The sequence below is a fragment of the Aedes albopictus genome, chromosome 2 (assembly GCF_035046485.1).
Source record: "Aedes albopictus strain Foshan chromosome 2, AalbF5, whole genome shotgun sequence".
Taxonomy (NCBI): domain Eukaryota; kingdom Metazoa; phylum Arthropoda; class Insecta; order Diptera; family Culicidae; genus Aedes; species Aedes albopictus.
This window is the reverse complement of record NC_085137.1, coordinates 111,179,900-111,193,508: the sequence shown is the minus strand read 5'-3', so window position 1 is coordinate 111,193,508 and position 13,609 is coordinate 111,179,900. Positions and strand designations below refer to the sequence as shown.

Sequence of the window (13,609 nt, the reverse complement as noted above, 5' to 3'; positions counted from 1 at the left end):
CAGAGTGAAGATCAGCTAGATGACCAGCGCACTAAAGTCACACCTTCAGGACACCGCGTTAGATTCCTGGTGTGACTGGGGGGATTCTGTGGTGACACTATTTGTGCACCCCTAGTTTTATTCAATGTCACTGTCATTCATTGTTATGTCAAGGGAATAAAAGTCAGTAGTTGTTTTAGAGTTTTATTGATCCGACGTGTAATCGATTCTCGGTCCGAATTACGTCCCACAGACTCTTCACAGTTCCTACTGTATAGGTTTTTTGTCGTCTACGTTCGCGACATCCCCGATCAGTCTTCTAGCCATAGCTTCGAGTTGAGGCTACCCCATTCAACCGCCCAGGCGTTAAAATCTCCACCGATGACCACGGGACTCAATCTCACTAGTGCGCTTGTTAGCGAATCCAGCATAGACGAGAACTGGTCTATCGGCCACCTGGGGGGAGAGGAGCATAACAACAGCAGTAGTACACCCCGTTGATCTTCGCTATTGCGAAGCCCTCGTGGGACGTGTTCCTGAACCGAGAAACGATCGGTTGTACAGATCGCCACTAGCTTGACCTTATCCGCTACCCAGTTCCCGCTAGCCTTGTTCACCTTCCCTCAACGCTAATCACGAGTGTTTATATGAACCTACTTTCCATAGTTTCCTAAGCTGGATACAGATCGTACTTTAGATCTCGCCGGCCCTGCTTAGAGGATAGAATGCCATCGCTACCAACTCACTTTACGCATGGTTACTTAAGCGTGCGCAACTACAGTTGCCAATTCCATTGCGTTAACCAATATACCTACCATAAAAATATCCAAAATCACTCTATCCTGTCCCACTCCTGCTACTTTACGCCCAGGAAGCCAAGGAAATTCCCATTGAAAAAAGTTCCTGGTCCGACTGGCAAACGAATCCGTCACGCTCAGCATAGCTTTATACTTACCACCGTCAATTACTTAGTTTTGGCATGTGATAAAACGATGAAATATTTCAACATCAGATTTAGTTGGTATGTGTTTAATTGTTATTATTTCGATAATTGATATCCAATAGTTTGCGTTTTGTTTTCATTTTACATAATATTGGTACTACGGGAGGTACCGCTTAGATTTAGATACATAATCCAATTGCTTAGGGCGTACTACGAAAGTGCGACTTATATGTACAGTGAAGGATTACAATTTTTGCCCGCTTTATGGTTGTGTTATCGTCTTGCTCTTCTGCCCCTCTTCGCATATCAGTCCCATGTTGTTTTTCAAAGTGCCTACGTTTTGCACTATAACTCCAATTGTTTTCGAAAAAATGTATAATTCTTGCATAAACTTTTCGTGGAACATTGGGCTGTGAAATGAGGCAAGAAAAATATCAAATTTATTTTAAATGAGCTCATGAGAGACAAAAATATGATTCGCATTAGAAACGACATGGGACTGACATGCCAAGAGGGGCAGTCTTGCTGGTTGATATTATTTAACAAATTACCTATTCAATCACGAGTGTCCACGGTTTCAGTGCTTTTCTATTTATCAGCTGGTAGGAATTCATTTCAGTTTTGCGAAAAATGATAAAACCCTTGGACAAGGACTAGCTTCACTTTCCAGTAGGTATAAAATCAATCATTTCAGTTATATTGTATTAAATTTGCGTTTCAACGTTTAAATTGAAAATTTTATTCTTCGAAACGCGTGCCTTTTAGATGTTTACTGTATTTCCAATTTTCAATCAGTCCTAGGAGGATAAAATTTTCAATCGGGTGGTAATCCATTGATCATTAACTAAACGGTAAATTGAAGTTTATGTGTGCATGTATGCAAAAAATTGCGTAAGTTCTACCATTTACTGCTCTGCCATGTGCAGCATAGTGTTGTCCCATGTTACATTTTAATAGGAATTCCCATAGAACATTAGACAACTGTACTCCACACGGCAGTGCTGTTTCAAAGAGAAATATTTGCAAGTGAAACTAGTTCCTTGTCCGGGAATGTTGCCACCTCTGCTAATAACTTCTTCCATTGAACCGTGTTTCTGCTCTCGTATGATTGCATCCTACAAGTTTTACCTACAATATGAAATTATTTGTTCGGTTCCGGAATCTTTCGGGACATTCTTGAATCGGATGATTTTAATTTAACTAATCATTTTTTGCTTTGTATCTTTTATTTAGCGCATATTTGATTTTTGATCTTTTTCTCTACACAAGAAAACAACTACAAATGGAAATTACATTGTATTTTGTTTTTTTTTCCTACGAGCAACGGGGCTTTGTTATGCTATTTTACACCTAATCGGTAAAATTTACAATTTCTCTGAGAATTCAAGTCATGAAAGCGCATCAAATGAATGTAACTGTGCGGTAGATGAGGGTTAAAAAGTAAACAAAAGAGATAAACATTAAATATAGTCAATAATAACTGTGAAACAAAAATAATAAGAAAGAAAACACTACTTGGGATAAAATACCATAGAAATATAATACAATAACCTGATGGAACAGGTTATTGTTACCACTCGCAGTTGTGTAACAAATACAAAGTGTATCTAAAAACCTAACTGTATTTATCTCATTTTCTTAAAAAATAAGATTTTATAATCATACAGTGTATGGTGAACAACCATAAGCCAAATAGGTTAGAATATAAAATGAACATGTACCTTATGGTACATAACCATAAGATATATAATTATTTAATATTTTGAAGTGCAGACGCCACAATAAACCGTCGTTAAGTACTGCAGAACCGTGTATTGTATTTCTATGGTAAATATTCAGTAGGATAAACCAGATGCAACATAGGTAATAGCGAAAAGAGGTTTGCTAGACAAAAGTAGCAAAATAAAGTTTTAGCACGGTTTTCGCAGTACGAAAACGCCGTTCTACAGCTAATTAGACACAGTTTCAACAATACTATTCTTGATGATTTCGCTTAAGTTTTCGCACGTTTCAATAATGGGACCGTTGCTGCAACCGCCGGTACCAATGTCGGGATTATTCAGTGATGGCGGTGCATCTTTCACGGAACCATCTCCTGGGTTGGGTTCATGGGGTTGCGGCTCGTCGTCTTGAGTATCGTCTCCGTCGGTGGTGCACGGTTCGGAACTGTCCACCACGCTGGAGAGGGGCATAACCGGGGGATCCCGGAAATCGCTCAGCTCGTCGTCTTCCTCGGCGATGACTGACCGCTGGGCAATGGTAAGCTGATGGCGGCTGCTGGCCAGCAGGTCATTGATGGCCTCCAGCCGGTCGCTGTTCGACGGAAGAGGGGTGTTGAGGTCAATGAAGTCACCGCTGGTTGGCGACGAACTCTGATTGGAAGCGGACGCCAGCGGATCTTCCGTCGGCTGTCGGTTCGGTTCACTGGAAGAACATGACGTCTGCGAATCATGCTGCTGGTCCACAAATATCCTCGCGGAGGTACTCGGGGGTAGGCTATCGGCCGGAGAACTTTGTTCGTCGCAACTGAAGTTTGGATTGATGGGGGTGTTAAGTGTAGTGTCTTCGTCGAGAATCACCGCACTGCTGGGAACGGTTTCCATCTGACTGTGGTAGGGGGAATGTGGATCGGATGGCCTTTGGTCTAGGACTAGGCCGGAGTGGTGAGATTGATGGTACTGTTGGTCCATGGCCGTCGGATAGTTTCCATAGTAAGGTGCCATGAGCGAACTGGACATGGCCAGTTGATCGCCGGGTTGTTGCGGGGTACCGTAGTAGTCCCGAAAAGCGTAATGAAGATCCAGCGATTCGCCAGCCTGGTGGACAACTCCAGGTGAAACCGGATGATTGGCTAAATAGTTATGACTAACTCCATACTGGTGCTGCGGGAGGCTGTGGTGTAGGTGATGATGTTGGTGATGGTAACTGTCCACGGTATCGACTCCGACACCATTGATCCCTACCATCCCGTACAATCCGGGTAATCGCACTGGTCCACTAGACCAATCCTTACCGTTACCGTAACCTCCCGCCGAATGCATTCCCATCCCCCCAAGTTCATCTCCGCCGGTCTTATTATCCAGATTCAACCGCATAATAGTATGGATAAAGTGTGTCCTCACCCGGGCCGGATTGAACTCAACACGGCCCACCACGTTAGCACATCCGTCCTGCGTACACCCGCAGGGAAAACTCGGCCGGTCCACCTGACACTTGATCCCTGCCTGACTACACGAACAGGTATCCGGATCGCAGTACCCCCGACAGGTACATCCACACACTTCCCGCGAGGTCCTAATTAGCCGGCATTCGTCCTTCTCCGTGGAATCGATCTTCCGCACTCCGGCCGCCTTGAGCAGAGCTCGCCTCTGCCGAGTGGTAACCGGTTGCAGGAACCCGTAGGATTCACTCTCCGCTTCGGAACCGCTCTCGCTCGGTTCCTCATCGCTGTCGGTCTCTTCGCTCGAACTCGACCGGGGGTTCAGTTCCTGTAGCTGGGCACGGTGCACTTTACGCTGCTCGGCCGCGTGCTCGGCCAGGGTGAAACGTCTGGAATGAAAGTGGAATATGGTTCATTAGTGGTGTTGGGTCTCCGAGGATGATTGTTATATATGATTGAAGATAATCATTTTTTTATTTTTTCGTGTAAATGTTTCCACTGTCGTAAGATTTATTTTGCCTTAAGGAAGACTTCGTGTCAAAACATAGGGCTTGCTTATTTTAATCGTCCATGAACACAATACTCACTTAGAATGCATATGCTGGAACTCCATCCCCAGTGTACATCCGCCCTGCGACGGCACACATCCGAATCCCTGCATCCGCGTGAAATAGTAAACCGTCACCCCGTCGAACGTGATGCCCTTCTTTGGTCGCTTCTCGGTGCTCGCCCCGGTCGTTTCCTCCGCCGAGCGCCGTTTGAGATTACTTTTCGGAAGCTCGACAACCGCCACTCCTTTGTCCAGCGTCGTGGATAGATTCCGTGACGGTTCCGACCCTAGCCCCGAATCGGACCCATCGCTGGCTTCCTCTTCTTCTTGGTTTGCGGTCGCCACAACGACGGCCAGGCCTCCGTTGTCCGTTGTTACTTCCGGTACACCGTTGGTGTGCCTCGCATCGACGAACGTTTCCGCTACGGAACCGTTGACCGACACATTCGGGGTATCCCCGCAGGAGGCTGTCTTAAAGCTATCGTCATCGAGGTTGGTAGACTTGGTCTCATTAGGATCGTCGCCATCGTTCTCCAGCGACAGCGCACTTTCGTTCAGTCCATTAACACTAGTATTCACAGGATCAAGGTTCACGGCACTACAAATCCCCCCTCCTCCACCGCCGCCGCCCCCTCTATCGTCCTCGTCTTCTTGTGTGCCGGCGGCGACGGGGCTCTTCAGACTTGTCACGTCCACCAGAATGATCTGACCGGTTGAAGTGTCCAGCTCGCTACCGCTGGTCGTTCCGGTCGTTGTAGCACTAACATTGCTCACATTTAGCACATCGTGGTTATCACATTCGTCCAGCGCGAGCGGATCGTACAGGGGATCCTCGCAGTTGTGCTCCTCCGACGACATTATGTCGGCCGCTTCGTGCAGCGTCGGTTCTTCGATGGGACCCATACCGTTGGTTAACCTGAAATGCGAGAGAAAAATAGGGGAAAATTAGAAAAGTTATCAGTGGAGCGGACCTGGTGTGATGGTTAGACCACTTGACTATCACCCCGAGGACCTGGGATCGAATCCCACTCCCGACAAACTCACTAAATGTGAGTTCTTCCTTCGGAAGGGAAGTAAAAACGTGGGTCCCGAGATGGACTAGCCTAAGGCTAAACATTTCTTTAATACAGACAAAAAAAAAGTTATTGGATTCAAATATAAGACATTTTGGGAACGAAGAACGTAGAATGAATATCATAGTTTTGTACTGCGAGGTCGCCATTCACCGCTCATGCTCCATTCACCCCTCGTTTCATACGATTTCTGTTCAAATCGTATGTAACAAGCGGTGAAGGGAGCATGAGCGATGAATATCGACCTCACGTTAATGTAGCATTGGAAGGAGGTACCTAACGTCTACCTAACGGACTTTCGTTGGTATGAACTCCGGTGTTCTTTGGACCATATGGCAGAGACTGCACAAGCTTTGGACTTGCTAACATCTTTGATATTCAGGCTGAATCTCAAAACATTTATTAAGTAATTTCTAAAAGAATCCCAAAAGGAGTGATATTGAGTATCCTGAAGGAATTCCGCGAGAGATCCCCGAGGCTAAGGAATATCTAACAAAAACAAGAATCCCGAGAGGAATTCATAGAGAAATCCTTGGAGAAATCAATGAAGGAATTCTGGAAAGAATTGCAAGCGGAATTCCAGAAAGAATTCTTGGGGGAATCCTTGACATTGAAAAAAAAAAACAAACGCTAAAGAAAACCGGGAGAGGATCGCGGAATCCCGGAAACAATCCCGGGAAAAATCGCCGAAGGAATCCGGAGAAAAAAATGCCAAAAGAAATCCACAGAAGATTGGGACAAATCAATAAAAGAATCCAGGGAGGCATCCCGGATTAAATTGCTAGGGGAAGTTTTTTTTTTTTTTTTTCATAGTGATTACGGCGGTAGCACACTGTGCTTATGTTCTAACACCGCACCCTTTCCCTACATTTGCTTCTATGAGCCTCTATTTTTGTTTCAACACACAGAAGTACGTAGGCATATCGTGGCCCAAGTCGACACTGTTTTGGCCTGCGTTGAACAAAAATAGTTTTAATAAAAGTTTCCCCTTTTTTCTTTTTGTCAATTGTTTTTTTTTGCAGTATGGTCCATGTATTTAGTTAGGTTCTTGTCAATTTGTCAGTTATTCGAAGTAGATCTCCAATATGTAGTCAATAAGTCAATTAAGTCATTCTGATCTGTTCTATCATAACAGCTTTAGTCTTTGCTTTATTGAAGTGTAGTTTTATTGGAAATATGCTGAATATCGTTATTAAAAAGAGACGTCTGGAACTGTGTCCTGCTAGTTGTTCCGTCATGCACATACGTCATGTCTTAATAATGCCTAGGAGATTAACGAAAACACGTGTGATCGGTCAGATGTCCACTGCGTAGAAAGTCAAGGAAAATAGGTTTCTTTATTGTCAGTTGTTATGTAAGCCTCGCTTGAAGCACTTCCCGTCAGAACCCTGTCATCTGTACACCAACTAATCCGTATCTTCGTACACAGCTAAATACTGTACTGTCAACCGGCGAAAAACCTACGGGTAAATATTAAAAAAAAAAATGAATAATAATGCTGTCTAGCGCATTGTTTCCTATCGGCCATTATTGTAATCTAGTCCCAACTGCAAGCTTTTTTCCAATCTTAGCGTCAATTGTCTTCTAGATACTTCTAGACAGATTCATCGAATCAGTCGAACCCGTATGTTAAAATATAGTCGATTCTGTGTCAAATTGTTTTCTTGATTTTTACTTCTCTGTGTTCATCTCTCGTGTCCTTAAATTTTCATCGGTCCAAAACCTACAGAAACATGTAACTGAACTTCTTTTTTTCTGTTGGTGTCATAACATCATCTAAGAGATAAACAAAAATTGCTTGTCAACTATTATGTATTCATCCCCCTACAAATACTATGAAACATATTCAAATTCGTTCTGTCCTATCGGTCCTACCAAGGTAAACCATGTCATTTTCTCATGCGTGGCCTAGAAATGTCAACCTAGTCATACAAAAGTAACCTTGTTCAGTTAATAAAAAGCAGTCAGTTTTTTGTCCAGTCCAAACTGTCACGTCAAGTGTTCGCACGTTAGCTTCGAATCTATCAGCACAATTAAGTGCTGCAAATCTCCTTCCCACTATTAATTTTTCGGTTGATTTTAATTGCTTTATTTAAATAAAATATAATAGAGTATACCTAACATTGTAGAAATTCGAAAAAGCGACTATGACATTAATAAATTATTAATCAAAATCAACCGAGAAACGTGGGAAATAGAGCCCAAACAACATGTTGAAGTCAGCTGGCTGTAAAAGGTTCCAAAACCAGTCACAAATCCTATAAAACTTTTATTAGGATTTGTAACGATTATCAAAACCTTCTCAAATCCAACCGATTTGGAACTATTGCTTGGGAATAGACTCTACTGAGCCCTGGCGGTTCCTCCGTGTTTATCGAGCATGTCTGATGCATATGATCAGCCATACTCCATCTGCAGCAGCCGGTTCGTGATGAACCGTTGGAGGCGCATTAAAGTGTTAAAAAGGTGATATGTTTCACTAAAGAACACTACATTACAATAATCAAAATGAAACTCCTTCACTTTAATACCGTCAACCCCTGCGAACTTGGCCAGGGAAATTGCTAGGGGAAGTTGTGACGAAAACTCATGGAACATTTTGAAAATACTATGGAGCAATCCCTAAACGAATCTCGAGAGGAATACTCGAAAGAATGCCGGAATGAGTCCCGAGAGAAATCTCTGAAGCAACCCCGGCGGCAGAAATCAATGAAAAATGAAGGCAGGAATCCCCCCGGGAGAAATCTCTAAAGAAAGGTAGGTATCAATGAAAGAATTCTTGAAGGAATTTCTAAAGGAAACCGGGAAGAAATCTTTGTAGTAACCCCAAAAAAACAGGAAGAACCCTAGAGAAATCGCCGATGGAATGCCGTGAAAGAGTCCGGAAGAAATCACTAAAAGAATCCTGGAGGGAATCAATGAAGATATCCCGGGAGGAATAAATGAATAGTTCTCCGGATAAATTCATGAAATAATCTCAGAAAGAATTCCAGCAGATATCTATAAAGAAATACTGAGAAGAATCCTTGAAAGAACCCCTGAATGAATCTAAAGGAGAATCACTGAAGGAAACCTGAAAAAAAAAATAATTCCTGGTGGAATCAATGAAGAATTCCCGGAAGCAAGCCTAGATGAAATGCCAGAAAGTATCCCTGAAGCAATCCCGCAAGTAATGGTTTATCCATTGTAGGAATCTCGGAAGAAGTTCCCAACGGTATTCTACAAAAAAACGTAGCAATCCCTGCAGGAGGGAGGAGGAATCCCGGAAAGAATCCCGAAAGGAATCCCGGGGAAAATTGTTGAAGGAATTCCGAGGAAAATGCCGAAAAAATCTGAGATATTCTAGAAGAGATCAATGAAGAAATCCCGGGAGGAGTCCCAGAAGGGAACCCATGAGACATTTTTTAAAGAAATTCCGGAAGGAATACAAGAAATACATCTGAAGAAATTTCGATAGCAATCCATGAATGAAATATGTAGAAACTCCTTAAATATTCCCAGGGGGAAATCCAGGATTAATCCTCAGAATAACACATGAAGGGATCCAATGAGGAACCCTGCGTGGAATACCGGGAGGAATTCCAGGGGAAATCCTAGGACGAAGAATTCTCTGCAGAAATTACAAGATGGAACCTGGCTGGAATCCTACAGGAAATCCATTGGGAATTCTTAACAGTAATTGCTGAATATTTTCATTGATAGATCCTAGCGGAAGAACTTACTGCTGTGTGCAGCACAGTTGTCCCGTGTTATAAAACAGCAAAATGAGAAGAAGCGCGTTTTAATGTTCATCCTTGTATCTTTCTCTACGGGTAAGTGTAATAATGATAAAAAAAACACAATAAATTCATCAGGATGGCGTTAGAATGTGCGCGATTGCATCAAATCTTTGATTTATGCTGAATGAGTGCTCTGAACACACCGAGTTGATTTGTTGTAATCGCGCTACTTTTATTTACCTTTTCGCACTCTTAGTCCAGTTATTATTATTAATATTTATGAAAAAGGCACTTTAACTTAGTCCAGTGGTGAGCTAAATGCGTTATATTTGGCCGATAACTTCAGTAATTTTCGGGATTTTCTCTGCATAAGCTGTTTCATGTCATGCGAGATTTCCAAAAAAGCTATTAGCCAAAATTGTCAGGGATTCACTAGATGCACTTCCATGGATCCCTTAGCAATACTTCAGAAGATCCTGCACAATTTTATTCAGCAAAATTTCCAAAACTTTTCTCAGGGTTTATACCCAGGCAATGTGTTGGAAATTACATGGTTCTTTAGATTTTTTTCTGGCAGTTTGTTTAAGGTTTAGTCAAATATTCCAGTAATGAGTTCTCTACGAATTCTGTTAGACATTTTTTCTGGTCTTCTGCTGAAAATACTGCTAATGTAGGGGCTCTCAAACTTTCCATGTCGCGACCCACTTCAAGGGTCGATGCATTTAGTGACCCATTTTGACCTAAATTTCTAAAAATGAATTATGAGGAATATTTTGGATTAAGGAAAAACCTATTGAAATCGCAGCTTATTATTGCGCCAGAATTTCATATGTACAAATCTCAAAAAACGGTCTTCTAATGAAGATGTAACTATTATATGTTTTTTTGCTCACTTATAATAAGCTTATAATAAGAAGATCAGGTGCGCTGGTTTATTTTTCAATGAGATTTGTGCGTTCAAAATCGTCAGTAGGTGCAAGAGTCGACTATTATGGCATTCATCTTGGAATTCTAATGACTCTGTCCCTAAGTGTTAAAGTAAGCATGTAATTGCTTTGGAGCAAGATCGCAACAGGTCTAAATCACGGTTCGGAATATTTTGAATGCATTTTGATAAAAGCAAACTAAATTTTAGAGTTTGAAATCGCACCCTCATCAGAGCGATTCATGTTTATTTTCTTTGAATTTTGTTTTTAACGATATTCTTTACAATTCAAGTGTTCTGCTCTTTTAAGCGCTTCAACTTAGGTAAAACTTTAAATATGTTTGTTCTTTTGTTGAAATAGTTCAATTAAAAAAATGAATTTGATAACATAACTACTACATACAAAACTACTATGAAAAACATGTTATTTTAGGGATTGGGAACGAGGTCCCGGATGACTTTTTGATTCGAGTTATGACAACGGGCCCTGTACCGTCCGATAGACTAATCGAAGCGTTCATCGAGTGTTTTTATTTCGGCCAGGAGGTAGCCCTCGGATGTTCTTATTCCATCCGGAGAAGTGTTGAGATTTATCCATAGGCACTTATTTTGAACTCGTTGGAGTTTCAAGTGGTGTCTGTTTCCCAGACTAACACGCCATGTTCGATGACTGGCAGGATGATCAGCAAGCTTGTTCTTCTGGGACGGGGTCGACTAATCCAGAACGTAAATCTAGCTATTGAACTGACATTTTATGGCTCAAATGTAATACAAAACATTTACTGTAACAATCAATAATAAATATTTGAGTGTAGAATTAGCATTTAAGTTAAAATACACAAAAATAAAAACTAAAAAAAATAATAACAAATATTATTGATCTTAAGATACTAATTAGTAAAATGAAAGAAGGTGCGATTTATTGTAATATTGGCTCATGCTCTACGACCCATCCTGGGTGTTCTAGATACTACACACGAAATACAAGACAAAACTTCAATTAACTTCAAGAAAATTGCAGTATGTCAACAACAATCAAGGCAGCTTTCATACATATCGTAAGTTTTCGTTCGGTGTGTAACTTTCGCTTTTCCGGACAAACCTTGAATAAAGGCTGAAGTTGATGTGAATGTTTCACTAAAATTCATTTTCCCTTTTTATTGAACACCTCGAAAGAAGCGCAAAAACTGCATTTAATTGCTCAATATGCAAGTTGTTGTGTGTCTCTTATGTTTCTATGTGAAGAAAACTGAATTGAGCTTGCATTTGTCATTGCGAATGAAAATATTAATTCCAGTTACGCTCTTTTTTCACTTTAATTCGTTGCAACGCGTTGTTTTGAATTTGGGCTCGCTTTGACAGTTCTTGACAGCAAAATCTCGGCTTGCCATGACACACACATTTTTCGTGTCGGTTTCTCCCTCCCAGGACCCATCTAAATGTAACTGGCAATCAACTGGTGACTGATAGTATAGGAAACGCTGTTCTAAGATATTAGACAAACAAAAAACACATCAAAATTTTCACAAAGAATGCCATCAGAGTTCACGAACTGTTACAAATGTATTCATTGCTGTGTAGGGGTAGGCGGGGCAGTATGGACACCCTAAGGGTTTTGCCAACTTTACCTGGCAAAATGTCAAAAAAAGTTTAGTTTTTTGATACATGTATCCTTTTAAAGTCTATTTAGCATCTATTGCATAAGAATGCTCACGAAGAAAAATGATGTATCCACTTCAAAAAATGTTATGAAAAATGTTAGTTTTTCATGACCGTCTTCAAGCATACGGGGCAATATGGACACCATGAGACTTTTACGAATTTCGTACATTATTTACACCTATAAAGTCATTTCATTACAAAACAACTATTATGGATGAATAATACGCCGAAGTAGTTCATTTTTGTTCAGTTAATTTAAATTCAGGCTATTTTGGATAGCCTTCGTTTTTGTCGGCATGTACAGCTGTGCCCAGAACAACTATTTTCATCTGCTGTCGTTTTTTGACCAATTTGTTTCACCCTATGTCTACTATAGTGATCATTTAACCGAAAATGTACTGAAATCGAAGAATTTGGTTGGTTTGTGATTTAGGTTATATTTTTCCTTTGCTGCTTCTTTCAAAAAGGTAAGTGTCCATTTTGCCCCGGCAGCAGAAGATATTTCCAAACTTGATTTTTGATATAATAAAGAAGAAAATATAAACATGTTAAGCATGTAGATACAGCAAAACTTTTTGCATGTGTTCTAGAAATATCAGGTTTTAATCGACCTGCAATAACTTAATCACTAAATCTTATTTTAGATGGTGTGAAAATTATAATTTCCATGTACAAAAAACGGAGGACGCAACTTTTTCGTGTAAAATCAAGTATAATATTAATTTCGAATGTTTCTTTCCTGAAACCGTTTTAGACAAATGGACTATATTCCCCATTCATTAAAAGTTCAAAAAAGTTCGCATATTTCAAAATATTGAGGGTGTCCATTCTGCCCCGTGTGTCCATATTGCCCCGCCTACCCCTACACTACAATTATTGATGTATTGTCTATCAGTTTGTCAGATTTATTAATTATTAGTTTCTGACTTCAATTATAAGGTTTACTAGGATTTTCTGTAGCTATTTCATGTCTTCATGCGCTTATTTATAAATTTAGTTATAAATATTATCAGATATTCGGATACGACTGCGAACTTCTTTCCAAGAAACTGGGGATTTTTTCTAGACAACACTCAGAAATTATCTCCGGATTTTTTCAAGATCTACTAGTAGTGAAAACATTCCAACAGATAAATTTCAAAAAAAAATCTTCGGTTTCAAGAAACTTTGGGGTCTTCAGTTAGCCTAGTGGTTAAGGCTATGGATCGCCAACCCGGAGACGGCGGGTTCGATTCCCGTTCCGGTCGGGAAAATTTTCTCGACTCCCTGGGCATAGTGTATCATTGTACTTGCCCCACAATATACAAATTCTTGCAATGGCAGGCAAAGAAAGCCCTTCAATTAATAACTGTGGAAGTGCTCAAAGAACACTAAGTTGAAGCGAGGCAGGCCAAGTCCCAGTGGGGACGTAGAGCCACAAAGAAGAAGAAGTCAAGAAACTGTGTAAGAAATTCCTCCAAAATTTCGGTCATCACCTCCTCTCGATGTATCGAAGCAGAGATGCCAGATTATTTTATCAAAAGTCTGTATCAATACAGATTTTTTTGTATCGCCGTATTTGAGGGTATATCAGCCACCGAGAGTCTTAAGATTTTAAA

At 40.9% G+C, this 13,609-nt stretch overlaps 1 protein-coding gene across 5 annotated transcripts in view; it reads right to left on the bottom strand.

Moving 5' to 3' along the window:
- Window positions 1-992: 992 nt before the first annotated feature.
- Window positions 993-13,609, bottom strand: part of LOC109420669 (uncharacterized) — a 57,140-nt gene continuing 44,523 nt past the window's right edge. For all 5 annotated transcript variants that reach the window (XM_029852888.2, XM_062850238.1, XM_062850237.1 and 2 more), the window contains 2 exons: window positions 4,670-5,548; window positions 993-4,471 (listed from right to left, as the gene is read on the bottom strand). In XM_029852888.2, the coding sequence (XP_029708748.1) occupies window positions 2,872-4,471; window positions 4,670-5,548 (2,479 nt within the window). In that variant the 3' untranslated portion in view covers window positions 993-2,871. The remainder of the gene's footprint in view (window positions 4,472-4,669; window positions 5,549-13,609) is intronic.